Source organism: Sceloporus occidentalis, unplaced genomic scaffold (genome assembly GCF_023333645.1).
Source record: "Sceloporus occidentalis isolate IW3139 unplaced genomic scaffold, rSceOcc1.0.p SCAF_5, whole genome shotgun sequence".
NCBI lineage: Eukaryota > Metazoa > Chordata > Lepidosauria > Squamata > Phrynosomatidae > Sceloporus > Sceloporus occidentalis.
Genome location: NW_028316985.1, coordinates 140,360,843 through 140,376,723, shown reverse-complemented (window position 1 = coordinate 140,376,723; position 15,881 = coordinate 140,360,843). Strand labels below are relative to the sequence as shown.

At 40.0% G+C, this 15,881-nt stretch overlaps 1 protein-coding gene across 1 annotated transcript; it reads right to left on the bottom strand.

Moving 5' to 3' along the window:
• Nucleotides 1-1,185: 1,185 nt before the first annotated feature.
• On the bottom strand, nucleotides 1,186-15,556 carry SFRP2 (secreted frizzled related protein 2). The gene is made up of 3 exons (XM_089525655.1): nucleotides 15,171-15,556; nucleotides 12,548-12,628; nucleotides 1,186-2,984 (listed from the first exon to the last, which is right to left on the bottom strand). Exons 1-3 carry the CDS (start codon nucleotides 15,505-15,507, stop codon nucleotides 2,680-2,682), a joined length of 723 nt encoding a protein of 240 aa, XP_089381781.1. The 5' UTR covers nucleotides 15,508-15,556; the 3' UTR covers nucleotides 1,186-2,679.
• Nucleotides 15,557-15,881: the final 325 nt, after the last annotated feature.

The window sequence follows — 15,881 nt, the reverse complement described above, 5'->3', positions numbered from 1 at the left end:
CCTAAGGTGGCAACCTGTCATGCAGTTTTATTGGCTTGATTTGTTCAACCTGTAGTCCTGTGAAGCCTAAATACCCTGAAGCACCAGATCACATCTGATTTTGGAAGCTGGATAGGCGACCACCAAAGAATACTAGCTGCTGTAGGTTGTATTTCAGAGAAAAGCAATAACAAACCACCTCTTCGGTTTGCCCTATGATATTCATCGAGTTGCCATAAGTGGACTGTTGAAGGCAGGTGTACGCATGCACCTTCAGCCCTGCCTCTCCCAAGTTGCATTGTTCCTGTGACTGTCAGTGTCATATTTAGCATAATGGTGAAATGAATTGCTTGCTATATTCATGCAGCCTCTTCACACAATTTGGAAGTTGTTGTTGCATGACACTCATGGGCATTATACAGAACATGGTGCAGGTAGGGATAAGAAGAGCATTCCAAACTTGAGGAAGGCTACGCATACCATATTGATAGCAATAGCAAGTACATTTCTATACCACTTATCAGTGCACGTAAGCACTCCCTAAGTGGTTTACAAAGTGTTAGCTATTTGATCAAACTGGGTACTCATTTTAGCAACTTCGGAAGGATGGAAGGCTGAGTCAAGCTTGTGCTCTTGGCTGGTATTGAACTCACAGCCTTGTGGTTTGTGAGTGAGTGGCTGCAGTACAGGCATTTAACCATTGTGCCACCAGAGGTCTTATCATAGATCCCCTATTTATATCACTATATAAGTTTTTCTTTAGGTGCTAGTTAAGTATTTCTTGCCCAAGTCCAGTTGAAATAAATTTGATTTCTTCAGCTGACCTTCAAACAGTATTTCTGTTTTAATAGTATGTCAACCATAATTTCCTTCTTTAGAAAGATATATACATTTATGAAATTTAATGAAATCATCACAGTGAGTAGGTTGGTTCTGGTTTTGTTCATTGTTGGGTTAGACTATGCTTGTTATTTTGAAAGAGGCTAGCCTACTTTGCTTCTAAGGTGGCCTAGAGAGGGAACAAAACATTTTCTACATCGGCCTTCTCATCCAGCCAGCCCATATGGACCACTTGCTTTTCCAATAACATTCTGAGTGACAGGTTTGTGTATTAGTTCAAGCAATGCAAATACATTTTTATTTATCCTTTAAAAACTATCTTTTATTGGAGGCAGGCAGATCTCATTATAGGAAGAGAATTATATGAACTCATTTTTCATTGTTGCTATATAATCCCTTTTTACATTGCTATGAACCACACTGTGGTACATCTAAATGGGATGTACATAAAGATTACACTGAAGGATAAACATGTTTAAAATGTGGTAAATAGCCTTTGGCCAATGTCAATACCATAAAGGTTCTAGTCATATGGATAAAATAAAAATAGCTAAATTCCATGGAGGGGAGAGCTTTCCCCACAAATACTATTGCTTCCTCAGAGACATCGTTGATCCCACCAAAAAAGACAAAGAGTAAACTACAATATAAAGTTTATGTACAAGAATATAAGGTTTATCTGGAATATTTACAGGTTTTGTTAAAGTAATATTTTACAACTCTTTCAGAATAACCACTAGTTATATTACACTTAAGCTAAAGAAAGGTTTAATTTGTGAAGGCAGAAGTATCATAGCAACACAAAACAGAAATCTTCCTCAAATGTGCAGGCAATGTAAAACGATCATTACTGGCAAATTTGTATAAAATACTGTGTGCAGTATGGTTAATATGCCTTTATTGATGCAGTTTCTGCACAAGCAGCACATGCGTTAATGGTATTTTCTCTATATGAATAAAAACAGTCTGCATGTTTCATACCAGAACAAATTCTGCACCACAGTGGCCAAAACCCTTCTCCCTCTCCTTGGCCACTATGTAATACAGATTTATGCCATAATCCATATTCACAGGATTAAGTCCCATTAAATGAAATGATGCTAACTCCCAAGAAAGTGTGCAAAGGATTTTGTGTTCAGGTCCACTGAAATCAACAGACTAAAATGTGCCCAACACTACTGGACGGTGGCCAGCAACAATAAGGATTTCAGGTGACTATCTTTAGTTCTCATTTCTCTCACATTCATACTTTCTAATATAATTAAAAGCCATTAGGTGACTTGACTCATCATTTTTAGGAAGCAACCATTTTTAAAAAAATGTGTCCTAGGCAGTGATATCTAGGTTTTAATATTTTCTGGAGCCCTGCCACAGAAATGACAGGGCAACAGTATCTCATGGTGACTTTCTTACCATGTCAAAATCAAACCTGGCAAATTGGGCTTGATACTTGACAAAGCGATGCCCAATACAGTAGAAAAATGTAAGCCACACAGAAGTTACTGAATGATTACTCAGAATGGACACCCAAAATGAATTATTATATGCCCCCCATGATCAAAGTCACACTTTGCAACATTGCAAATAACTAGCTCTAAGCAAGATACTTTGATAAAGTCACATAAAAAATTCATGATTTCGTAATTATAGTTTCACTATATGTACAGAATTGGGAATGGCTCCCTCTTCTCCCTTTATTATTATTATTATTATCATCATTATTATTATTATTTAAAAAAGCAATGAATGGCTCTGCCTCTCCCATGCCTACTGTGCTTTTGAGGCTGAAGCAGGAAGGTGCAAGAGAGGTTTGGAAGAGCTTGAGGTTGGTGACCAGGCAGGACCAAAAGCAGCAAGGAACTAGCACTGCAGCTTCCGGATGCTCCGGGAGAACCTCTTGAATGCTCGCTGACCTTTCTGCCATCGCTTGACAGAGGTAATCACCAGCTCCCCAGACAGCCTCTGTCCCATCACTAAATAGGGGGCATTGATATCATTCATTTCATCACAGGTACACTGCAGGCCACCTTTGAGCCAAAGCACCGTCTTCTTCAGATCCCTTTCTGTCACCCCATTCAGCTTGTAGATGGTTTTGCTCTTTGTCTCCGGAGTGATCTTGGTGTCCCCATTGATGTAGGCGATCTCCTTCACTTTTATCTTCAGAGCTAATAGGGAGGAGGGGAAAGGGAGCACGTTGACAGAAAGAGAGAGAGAGATTTTCCCCCATTAGTGCAAATAAAGAGAACCTGGGGAGAGAAGACTTCTATTGCTAATTAAACTGTCAGGGTCTGACAGAATGGACAGCAGGTGGCTCCATTTCTAAAGCCACCAAGGGCATGCAAGTCATTTCAGTTTGAATCAATCTTTGGGTGTGCTTTTTTTTTGAAAAAGAAAGAAAGAAAGAAAGAAAGAAAGAAAGAAAGAAAGAAAGAAAGAAAGAAACTTTTCTTAATGGATTTTTTTCTCCAGGTTTTCTATCATTTGCAAACATAGAAAGGGCCTGTTTCATGCATTAATCATGCATTTAAACCTGGCAGGATTCATTCTCACCCAAGCTGCAGAAGGAAAGGGGGAAAGGTCTACTCTTTCTACTAGGAAATTTGATCTCAGTAGTTGCTGAAAATGGTACACTTAATTTACGAGGATAGACAGATTCTTAGGTGAACCTCTACAGAGTCAATATGGCTGATGTATTATATTTGAAGGAACGGGTTAAAGAGAAAGAGAATTGGTTTAACAGCTGTATTTGATTTGGTACAATAACTGGAAGAGGGGAAAACACAAATCTCATTAAGAAACCTAGCCATAAAAAAAAATATCTAAATACTTCATGCTGGACGTGCCAGATGAAAATGTATGACTAGTTATATGAGCACTAACTCATTGTCTTTGCAATTCTTTACTGATAACAATACTAATCCCTGTAAATTCCACTGCAAATACTTCTACGGTTATAATCTGATAAAACTATAACATGTGTTTATAATAATAAACCTTCTTTCTATGCCAACTATTTTTCTCATTATCTTACTTGTTCAAGAGGGATTTCCAATCACTTGCAACCCATATACGTTCATCTTTTTCCAAAGATACTCCAGCCACCTCACCTCTGCAAAGTAATCCTCAGCCTGCTTTCTCTAAAGCACTTGAGCAATAGTTCCTGGAACGTGCAATCTTCAAGGGCAACTTTTTAAAAAGGGTGTTTCTCTCTCTCACTCCCCTGGAATGCTTTGCTATGATTATTGTGGACTTGGTTGTGCTTTGTTGTAGATTAATGTTAAGATCTGTAAATCACGTTGCATGTCAGAAATGCAAAACAAACTAGAAAGTTCTGGAATAAACTGGAATATGCCTCAGCCTCTTTCTTCTCCTTCTAACTTCTCAGTTGTCTCACTACCACAAGAAGCCAGGAGAAATCCCTGCCTCACTCTTGGTTCTCAGCAGGATGGGTGCTCAGCGCTCCCCCTCTCCTCATGAGAAGTTGGGAATTGGAGAGAATAAATCCCTCCACTCTCAGATTCACAGCAGGACAGGAGTTTAGGCCTCACTTATTATGCCTCCCCCACTGTAAGATGGACAGAACTGAAACAGAATAAAGCCGACGTCCTTAGCAAAACCTTGCTGTCTGGCTTTTCTTTGCATGCTTTCAGATTCATCCATGTATGGGTATCAGTGTGGTCCAAAATCAGCAACCAGAAAGTTACAAGCACAGGTCATGACAACCTTTAGCATTTTATGTTCTAATTCTGGGGTAGAATTTCATTAAGCCCATAAAGAAAGCAGAATTCCAAATGAGTTCACTTTTGCATCTTGTAGAAGTTTAACTTTTAATGACAGAAATCGCTTGGTGTCTTCATTTTTATTGTTATAAATATTTTTAAAAGACCATACACAAGACTATACATGGTTAGCTAGTTCCTGAGTTCTGTCCTATTCTAAAATGATGATGAAAAGGAAACCAGGGGAAGCTGCAGAAGCATGTGAAAAGAGGGCTTGTGGTGGAAATTCCTTTTTGAAATATAAAAACTATAGAAAAATGGAGTTACCTTTGTCAGCCAGAGAGATAGTTTTTAAATAAAGGCTTGGAGTTACTAGAGCAAAGGAATAGTGAGTGCATCTTGACCTGAATGGAAGCTGGCACCAGTAAGAAAGACATAACATAAACTACTGAGATAAGGACATCCAGAAGCAAGGTTAGGAAGGAAGGCCACTGAATTCCTACAGGAGGGGTAAAGAGTGATGATGCAGTTTTAATGTATGCATGTATTTCTGTTCTGATTGTAAGAATTCTATATGTTTAAATTGTAATTAGCCAATCAGGTGTATTGAAGAAGCTCCTTTGTCTTGAATAATATAAAAAGAGCCATTTTGTCTTGTTCGGGGTTCTCAGCTTTTGGAACTTGAATTCCACTGAGTTCAATGTTTTCCTTTGTCGACAACTGGAAATAAACTTATGGATTTTCAATTATTAGGTCCTCTTGCTGATCCTTTTGCTCTGCAAAAACCTAGAAATCTAAGTATCCTGAAATTTCTATTACATATTTGGCGAGCCAGCCAGGAGGCAAGGCAAGCAGGAATTGGCAAAGAGTGGGAGAAATTAACTCCTTCCTGGCTGTACATGTTTCTACCTACTGAGTAGATTCTTATCAATGCCCTGCGCGCACTTCAATACCTTTTGATTGAAGAGGGATAAGATAAGGATTGGCTCAAGTGGTGGAGTCAGAGTCTAGCCAAGGAGACCACTTAATAATTTGAAAATTCACTGGGGGGAAAAGGAAAGGGAAAAGTAAAAATAAAAAGAAGAATCATCTCTTCAGGAACAGGTAAAGTATAAAATATAGGGAAAAGTGCACTAAAAAGGGAGCCTCGTTGACCGGTCCAAATCTTTGGATGCGAGTGGGAGAAAGGACCCCCTCCCTGTGTTAGCTGAGCCAGTAGCAAAGGTTCTGCCCAGAGAAGCCTTCTTGCCAAAACTCAGGAACCGGGCCCCTAGGGAACATAAGTAAGGAACTGGGAACTGAAACATTGTGATGTAAGAATTGATTGCCAAAGTGTGGAATTAGTGTGGAGAAGTATAAGGCACTTGCTCAGTTGTGCTGGGGGTAGTTAATCTACTGATCTCCAAGTGCCAATACATTGTTGACCTTTTGTGTGGTGGCAAACCTTTCCCTTCTGTGGTGTTTTGTTTTAAATAGCTAGAAGTTAGGTGCTGGTGGAGAGTTGGAGGAGAGCATTGGTCTATTGTGAGTATAAATTGTGGTTGTGGTATTTTGTTTCATTCTGTCTGGTTGTGGTGGATGCTCCAGTAAAGACTGTTGAGTTCCAGTAAAGAGTAAAACGTGGGTTGAAAACGTGTGGAATTTGTCTGCTGATTAGTGTCTGATATTTGTGGGTTTTGCAATCTGTCCAGTGTGTACTTTTAAATCCTAATCCTATAGTGTTTGTGCCTGTTGAAATTGTGCTTGTGGTCATTTTGGTTGTTAAGTGTCTAAGGATGGCTGAGGGAGGTAAAACTCCTTTGGATTACATGGTTGGTCATTTTGATGAATGTTTTAGGAAAGGCATGGGGAAACATTTGAAAAAGGAGCGGTTAATCTTTTTGTGTAAAGATGTTTGGAGTCAGATTTTGCCAAATTGGCCGAGAGAGGGTAGTATAGACATTGACATTGTCTTGCAGTTGTAATCTAAAACATTGGAGTCAGAAAGAGGGTTACTCGATGATTATTTGTATATTTTCTATTGGTATAAGACTGTTGAGAAGAGCCCACCTGGGTTGAATAGTTGCAGAGAATTGGTGTTTAGAAAGGATGAGAGATTAACTGGTATTAAAGAAGCTGTGTTCAAGATTCAGATTGATTTGGCTCAGATTGTGGAAGAGATAGAAAGGATAGAGATAGACTCTGTAGAGAGAGGTGCAAATCAGGGAAGAAGGCCCTCACATGACAAGAAAAGTTGTATTTTGAATTAGCTTTGTGTGTTAGATAGTGGCCAGGAGCAACCCAGAGATAGAAACTTGTTGTTTGGGAAATTGAAATTGCTTAAATTATAAAATTGGAAATTGCCTTTGTGTATATTGTGGATAAATTTTGGGGAAATTGGTGTTTTAACTTGAGGTTTTTCATGATTTTAAATGATCAGTGCCTTTGGGAAAGTTCTGCCCTAAATTTGAATGCATACCCATTTAAAGCCAAAAGAAATAAGTGCTTTCTAAATTGAATATTAAGCCTGTGCCTTCCCAAAGACATTGCAAATTCTTTTGTCAGTGAAAGTTTTAACAAGATGGGCAGAAATAAGTGCTTTATAGTGTTGTTGTTATGGCCTAGTAATAAAATAGTGAGTTTTAAGCTTAGCTAGTAAGCTTCAGCTGTGGCCTGATTTTGTGAACTGGACTGTGGCTGGAAGTTATCTAAAAGAGGAGAAAATTGTGAGAAAGATAAAAGAAAGTGTTTGAAGGTATGAGGATGTGAAAATGATGGTGTGTGAAAGTTGAAAGCTTATGGAGCGAGTAGCAAGTGGATAATGGTTGGAATGCTTACAGAGGAAAGTATAAACAAGGTTTGTGTTGTGAAATTGAAGGCTCAAGCATGTTGTAAAAGGTTTGAGTATGTTTAAGTGCTGAGAAAGATTTAGAAATGAGTTTGGTGCAGAAGGACAAAGTGGTTTGAGTTCTGGCTGGAGATAGAGAGAGAAAGGGGGGTTACAGAAGCCCACGGTTTGCATTTTAAAACTTTTCCTTTGGCTAAGGCTAGAATAGTAGAAGCTATGTTGGAAAGAAAACCTGGAATGGAGTTTTGTGTTGCCAATGTGATGACTTTCACACCAACTTTTCAGAGCCTTTGGTGTGATTTTGGTGATTGGTTTTAATAGTAATTTTGAAAGTTAAGCATTTGGTGAGTTTTGGCCAAACGTTTGGGGAATTATCTTTGAGGCCTGTTGACTACACTGTGTGAGGTTTTTTCCTGGCTGTGGCTAAAGAGATGGGGCAGCAAAGCGTTGTAAGTTCAAAGCTTGTTTTTTCCCTCTTCCCCTCTGGCTGAGATTTTTATAGACTATTTTTAAAGGCAAAAGAATAGAGGTTGTGCTTTAGACTTAGATGAAAGAATAGTAACTGTCTTGTTAAGTGTGATCTCTGAAGAAGCTTGTTTTTGATAAGAGATTGCATTAAGCTGGTTTGTTTTCCTTTGAGTAGAAAGTGTGTGTGTATAGAGAGAGTTCATATTACATGAATAGCAGCAGCCAGACTGGATCCTATCTGACCAGAGAGATGCAAGCTTGTTTTTGAGATTTTTTTAAATTTACAGACAAGCAGCTTTTTATTTTCTGGCCTCAAGATGCTCTCATGGGTTTTTTAAAATGAAGTTTAAGTTGTCCCTTTGGGAATTTGTATATGTTTTTTAAATGCAATTGTTTTTAAGTGAAGACCAAAGAAATTTTTGTTTTGGAGCATTGTGCTTTTGGGGTTTTTGAATTATAAACCTGCAATCTTCTGATTGGCAATCCAGCTAAATTATTTTTCCAATTAAAGTTTATAAGATTAGTGTTGTTAGGCCTGAATTCTTTTGAAGCCTGAGGTCATGTAAAGTTTGCTGCTGCTGGTTAGAATTGGTTTATTTTTTATTTTTTGAGTTTTAAGTTGTGATCCATGAGTTTCCTGGCCTGTTTCCTGGCCTATTGAATTTTTGCTTTTATCTGAATATTGTGTGCTGATTTTGTGCTTATTTCAACTGCTAATTTTTGAGGCCATATCATGAGCTAGCTTTTGTATTTTTGAGCTCAAAGATGCCTGCAAAGTCTTGCCAATGTCATGTTAAATTGGCTTGTTTTAAATCATTTTTTTGTTCCTGGTTTTAATTTTTGATTTTGCTCTTGCATATTTTGATTTGTTTTGATTCTTGATTATTGACTGCAATAATTGTTTTTTGTTTTAAATTCCTGGCCAAAAGTTTTTGAAATGATTTTTTGTTATAACAGATGCTGAGATATTTTTTTGAGAATGGCCCATCCAAGAGGTTTTTGATTTTGTATATTGTTTTAGCTTGAATTTTTATTTTTATAATATCTAAATGTATTTTTGATTCACCCGAAGTGTCTTTTTGTGATTTTGGAACCCAGAGATCCAGAATATAATTGTTATATTCTGGTTAATTAGTGATTGTCAATTTGATTCACACTCATTGAAATTTATAATTTTTGTTATTTTGAAAAAATAACATGGCGAGCCAGTTGATCCTATGTTGAATTATTATGAGGTTCTGGAATAGAATAAGGATATGAAAGTATTAAAGAAATTGGTATTTTACTATATTGCAGCAAGAGAAAATTTGGAAACACTTTACAGATTCAAATTCTGGTTTCCACTGCCAGACGTAATCAAAATTAATCAGGTTAAACTCAAGCCAACATGTGTGAAATTGTATCCTAATTCCAAGCTAGAATATATCATTTTGGCCTGAGAGGAGTGACTAAAAAGAGCATGAACTGATTTTTGAGTCCTGAGTAAAAAGCAAAGAAGTCACTCTATCAGTTTTGTTTTTCCTGTTCCCTGTTCTGTTGTCAAACTGTTGTGGATTCAAATGAGATAAAGCTGTGAGTACATTGGGTCAGAGTTAAAGTTTCATATTCAGTATGTACATTTAAATGCAGTCTGTAAAAATAAAGATATATGTATTATTTTTTAAAAAAAAACATTCAAAAAGTCCAAAGATGCAGGCATAGATAAAAACCTAAAGCATAAAGAGCTCAGGGTGACCCAAGAATGATCCAGGGATCTGTTGTTAGTTAGAGTTAGCAGTGAGACATAAATTCTAGAAGAGAAATATGTTAGCAAAGCCTATAAGGGGGAGTTAATGAAATGTGGCTAAGTATACCTTTAATGTATTCATAACATTCTAATAACTTGTCAATTAGTATTTTTCAGTGTTTTTGCTTTTCCTTTGCCTGAGAAAAGGGGGGGCCACAGATGAAGACAAGAGGAGCGAAGTTTAAGCCCCACTTACAACCGGAAGCTGAGTGGGCTCTACTTTGCCATCAATCAAGAAAAGCTAGGCTGCACCTTTCCAAGACTCCAGGTGCTCTACGCCAGATTTCAAATGCTCTCTATCACCATTTTTCTCTTTTATGATTTCCTATATGTTTGTTATAAGTGATACACAAAATAATAATAAGAATACACATACAGGTGCATGTCCCATTTTCACACCCCGGAAGCTGAAATGGGCACCACCTTGGACTTCAATCAAGTTTGAGCTAAAGCTCCAGCAAAATATTTTTTCCAGAGACATTGCCTCTTTTTCTTGTCTATATTCCTTGTTTGTGTTCTTTATTCATGTTTCTGTTTGTTGTCTGAGGTTTTTATAAGTGATTAATGCTAAAAGTGATAAAGTTCAATCATACATATTCTCAAATCAAATCACATCCCAAAACATAAGCCTACATATACATGCACATATGTTCCTGACATAAGCAATAAACATATGATTTTCACAATAAAGTTAATAAAGCAATCCTATTGAAAAGAAGAAATAAGCTCATCAAGCTCCATGATCAAAGACATAATTGTGTTTGTCGTCAGGATTCCTATTGTTAACTGTGGAATTGGCATGAAATTCAAGTCAAGCATGGTAAGTTTTTTCTTTCTCAGGACGCTCTTTGAAAGGAGGGAGACTTTTATACATCTGGAGATAGTCTTAAAGTGTGAAGGCCAGATCTGATTAAATGGCATTACACAACAAGAGCTATTCCATAGTGATCTCCTTGAAGAAACGTGAGATGGAAGATGCCCCTGGAGTGGAAGAACATCTGAAACATGGCGACACCCTGGGCATTCCTATTCTGTTATGAGAGTAGTCCAGAGAAGCACAGTAACAGTTGCTTGGCAAGAGTCTGTAACATCAGGCTAAAAATTATAGTTTCTCAATGAGAGGTGATTCTGACAGCAGATACAATATTCTTTATAGTGGAGTTTTCCTATTGAATCATGAAACTAATACACAATACATCACTATTAGAAGATTAGCTTGGTGTCCAGAGTAAACTCCAGAGAATCAGATCCAACAAAAGTGTCAAAGGGTTAAAAGCAATGAGAATATGTGTGTTTAATTAATGCTATACACTGTCTTTCTGAAATTGGACGCCTGGAAGATGTTATTGCCTGGTGATGGTAAGAATATTAATATTTTGGTAACTGCTAGACAGTTTTGTTTTGTTCTGAGTTTAGAGTGTCATATAAACATAGTTAATAGTTGATAGTATCATGCAATATGAATATTGATGAAACATCAAAAGGGGGGAATGTGGTGGAAATTCCTTTTTGAAATATAAAAACTATAGAAAAATGGAGTTACCTTTGTCAGCCAGAGAGATAGTTTTTAAATAAAGGCTTGGAGTTACTAGAGCAAAGGAATAGTGAGTGCATCTTGACCTGAATGGAAGCTGGCACCAGTAAGAAAGACATAACATAAACTACTGAGATAAGGACATCCAGAAGCAAGGTTAGGAAGGAAGGCCACTGAATTCCTACAGGAGGGGTAAAGAGTGATGATGCAGTTTTAATGTATGCATGTATTTCTGTTCTGATTGTAAGAATTCTATATGTTTAAATTGTAATTAGCCAATCAGGTGTATTGAAGAAGCTCCTTTGTCTTGAATAATATAAAAAGAGCCATTTTGTCTTGTTCGGGGTTCTCAGCTTTTGGAACTTGAATTCCACTGAGTTCAATGTTTTCCTTTGTCGACAACTGGAAATAAACTTATGGATTTTCAATTATTAGGTCCTCTTGCTGATCCTTTTGCTCTGCAAAAACCTAGAAATCTAAGTATCCTGAAATTTCTATTACAGGCTAAATCAACCTTTGCTCTGGCATCATGGGAGAAGGCAAAGGAGATACATTTAGACTAGGCAGAAACTTGCTGTCTATTCAAGACATGAGTTATCAGGGCAATTTTGACTTTTCTGGGTGCTTCCGCACTGTAGAAATTATGCAGTTTGACACCACTTTTACTCCCATGGCTCTATCCTACAGGATCCTGGGATGCGTTGTTTTTGTGAGGCACCAGCGCTCTTTGGCAGAGAAGGGTAAAGACCTTGCAAAATTACAAATCACAGGATTAAGTATGATGGAGCTACAGCACTTAAAGTGGTGTCAAATTGAATTATTATTTCTACACAGTAGATATATCCTGTGTTAGACTTCACCTGTTTCTTTGTTCGTACAAGTGAGTGGCAGCTATAATAATAATAATAATAATAATAATAATAATAATAAGTATCCCACCTCTCCCTATATTCTACAGGAGAAGAGTCCAATGTCCTAGGGAGCAATGTTGCTGTGAGTTTCTCCATTATTCCCAAATAGTAATCAGGACCAATAAGGATTGCATGGAGAATGCCACTGCCTACGAGTTACCAGCCATAGCGACAGACCCTTTGTTAATTTTAAATTGAGCGTGATTGAAATATTCATGCCAAAGAAGTAGTCTCTGGCACCACAGAATTTGTTGCTCCTCTGGACTAAGAATCATTTCCCTTCCTAATCACCTATGGTTGCCTGGATTTTGATTCTTTGCGGACATAAAAACGTCAACCCATTTGATTTGCAGGGCGTGGGTGAAGGGCACTCCTTCAGCTGTGCTTCTATTTTGCAAAATCTATTTTTACAGCAGTCAAAATACATTAGCTTACAAAAGATCAAACCAAACCATTTAGTTACAGGAACCTCCTTAAACTTACCAAAGTCATTTTTGCACAGGTTTTCCACAATCTCATTGTCATCCTCATTCTTGCTTTTGCAGGCATCACAGACTTTGGGTGCTGGAAGACATGGATTTTTAAAGAGAACTTTTCAGCAGGGACATTCAAAAGAGAACAGCAGGTGGCGTTGGGAGATAAAAAATATACCCCTTCTAACATATAGCTACGTTTATATCTACATCTGCATTTATCTCAGGCCACCAAAATCCTGTCTTATTCTTAGATGTTTTATTCCTGTCTTTCTTCAGTGACTTCATGGCAACGGGTAAGGCATGGTAGAGATGGAGATGGCAAACGTGTCCGGGTGGAAACAAAAGTCATGCTAATATATATCAAAAGAAATGCAGTGGGAATGCTCAATTCATTGGATGGTGGAAAAGGAGATGTATGTGAATTCCCTGAAGGGGATTAAAGAATTTTCTCCCCCTCCAACACCCCACAGGCTCCCTCTCCCCCAGGAGGAATAGAAATCAATGCCTTGCTGGAAAGACTGCAAGAAAAAAGACTGACAGTACAATGCAGAAGGTTTTCCTTGACAAGTTTGCTTCAGGAAACCTCTCCTTCCCACTCCTGGCCTCTTTAGTCCTTCATATTAAAATCCTGGGGAAATGTCATCTCTTCTCCACACTAGTTCTCAGAAGTAATCAAAACTTTTCCTGCAACTATTAAACTGGTATCAGACTAATAGGGTGTAATAAGAAACTATGTAATTGATGCTCTTTCTGTTTATTTCTCCCATCAATGAACATATTTAGACATTAACAGCATCCTCTCTCCTCCCAGTTCTTACCAATGGAAGGGGGGGGGGGGAATCTCCCACCATCTCCTACCTTATTTATTTATTTTAGGAACAATGCTTTTACGGTGGCTGAAATGACACTAACCAGTTTAAAAGGGAGATGAGCAACTCAATAAGTTAAAGATTCTTTTTCTATTTGCAAAGCAGTTGCAGGTGAAAGGGCTCCATAATTGCAAAGTCCCAACAGTTAGAAAGCAAAGAGCTTTGCAACTCCCAGGGCATGTCACTTGGAGGCAAGTTCCATGAAGTTCAATGCCACTTTCTCCCAGGAATTTTACCCACTTCATTAGTGAGCTCTACCTGAATACTTTTGAGACTTACTTCCAAGTACACAGACAAAGGCGTTGCACTGGTAGGATCCACGTAAGGCTGCACTGCTGAAATAATGCAGTTTGACACTGCTTTAACTCCCATGGCTCCATGTTCTGGTATTTGTAGTGTGTTGTGGCACCAGAGCTCTCTGACAGAAGGTTAAACATCTCACAAAATTACAGCTCCCAGAAGTCTACATAGATGCAGTCCCAAATGCACAGAAGTGTAGCATGAACCCATTCGCACTCAGCTGTCTAGGGCTTGCTTTTTTGTATATTAGTGTTGCACTGCCAAACCTCTCAATTCTCTTTTCTTTATTTTTTGGCAAATGGATATGTCTACTTCTGTGGATTTAGGACTGCATCTGTGTAGACTTCTCCTTGAGGTTGAACTCCCTGTCTTTAGGATTGTTTGGGCTCTTTCAAAATTTAGGAGAACTGCATGTGTGACTTCTTCAACCACACTTTTTTTTTTCTTTTTTGGCAAAAGGGTGCAAGAGAGCTGAATGCTATGAAAACTCTTTGTATAAATCTGTCAGTCTCAAAAGGCACCACTGGATTTTCTGTTGTTCTGTTGCAATGCAGGTATGCACTTTAAGGCATCTTTGGCATAAGACGACAGGTGACCTAAAGTCACACAGAAACACAAGGTCTCACATAAAATGAATGATGTGCCACATAAGACATCTGTTTCAGTTGTATTATGAGGAATCTATAACGTTCTCTGGAGCTTTGCTATTTTGTAGCGCTCCCTTAAAAGTATGTGTAGTGTGGGTGGGAGGGTACTCTGTTGTTTCACACAGACTTTCCCTGGCAGGATGCTTAGGATGTGGTGAATCACTTTTTAAACTACAACTCTGGCAATCTGGCTAGGAATGATTGATAATTGGGATCTGAAAAGAAAAGGTCCATTTCCAAGCTCTGCCTAAGGCTGTAAGCCTCATGGTACCCAGCTGGCAAAAAGATCCAGCTCAACACCCTGCCACTGATGCCTGGTCAGCTGCAGTCCCTTGGCACATACCCACTTGGGCAAGTTATATGCTCTCAGCCCTAAGGGAAGGCAATGGCAAGGCTGCTCTGAACAAATCTCGCCAAGAAAAATCCCACGATAAGGTTGCCATAAGTTGGAAAGGACTCGAAGGCACGCATCAACATCAACAACCCCCCAGACCTCAATGAGAGCCCCTTTCAGTTAAACATACAAAAGAACCATTTGCACTGAAGTCCCCTGGTTAGCAGCTTAGAGAGCCCTCTTGACTCAGGGACTCCCTTCTCGGGATGATCCCTCCATCCTATGTCTCCCAGCCAGGCTGCACCTTGACTCATGGACTCACTTCCCAGGGCGATCCCACCCATCTTCTGTCTCCCGACCGTCCTATCCCCTGAATTCATGCCTAGACTGATGGAGTCCTGGAGGGTGATGCCACCCTCCCTCTGTCTGCCAACTCTGCTATCCCTTCCCCTGCCAGGGGGGATGTCTGCCGGGGCCTACCTTCCCTCCAGGGGGTGGGCAGGGGCTGCTCGGCGGGTCCGGCGGGGGGGATGCAGAGGTCGTTGTCGGGGGGGAAGCGTCGGCAGTCGAGCATCTCCGGCCAGGGGAAGCCGAAGGCGGCCATGACCGGGGCGCATCCCTCGCGGACCTGGGCGCAGAGGGAGAGGCAGGGCAGGATGGGCTCGTCCAGGTCGTCGAGGCAGACGGGGGCGAAGAGCGAGCAGAGGAACTTTCGGGTGTCGCGGTGGCACTGCTTCTGCAGCAGAGGGATCCAGGCGCCCGCCTGCTCCAGCACCTCCGCCAGGCTCTCGTGGCCCAAGAGGTTGGGCAGCCGCATGGACGGGTACTCGATGCCCCGGCAGAGCAGCAGCGAGGAGGGGATGGCCTTGCAGTTGGAGCGCTTGGAAGACGACGAGGAGGACACAGAAGCCGCCGAAGAAGAGGAAGAGGCAGCCAAGTCCGGCTGCCCGAAGAGGAAGAGCCCCCGCGAGGCCCAGGACGAGGAGGCCAAGCCCAGCAGCAGCAGCAGCAGAGGAGCCAGCCTCCCCATGATGGTGGCGGCAAGGCAGAGGAGCCCCAGACTGGCCAGAGCAGAGGCACCTCCGAGCCCCAGCGCCTCTCTGCGCTCCCCCTCCGCTTCCCCCCAAAAAAGCCCCAGAAGGAGGAGGAGGAGGAGGAGGAGGAGGAGGAGGAGGGCAAGGCCGAGGGGAG

What these genes read in the sequence shown, in the direction of transcription:
- SFRP2 (XM_089525655.1), bottom strand. Translation starts at nt 15,507, where the DNA reads ATGCGGCTGCCCAACCTCTTGGGCCACGAGAGCCTGGCGGAGGTGCTG. An exon ending in GCCCACCCCCTGGAGGGAAG is followed by an intron (nt 12,629 to 15,170) that starts GTAGGCCCCGGC and finishes CATGTCTTCCAG; the next exon opens with CACCCAAAGTCTGTGATGCC. An exon ending in CCTGTGCAAAAATGACTTTG is followed by an intron (nt 2,985 to 12,547) that starts GTAAGTTTAAGG and finishes CCTCCCTATTAG; the next exon opens with CTCTGAAGATAAAAGTGAAG.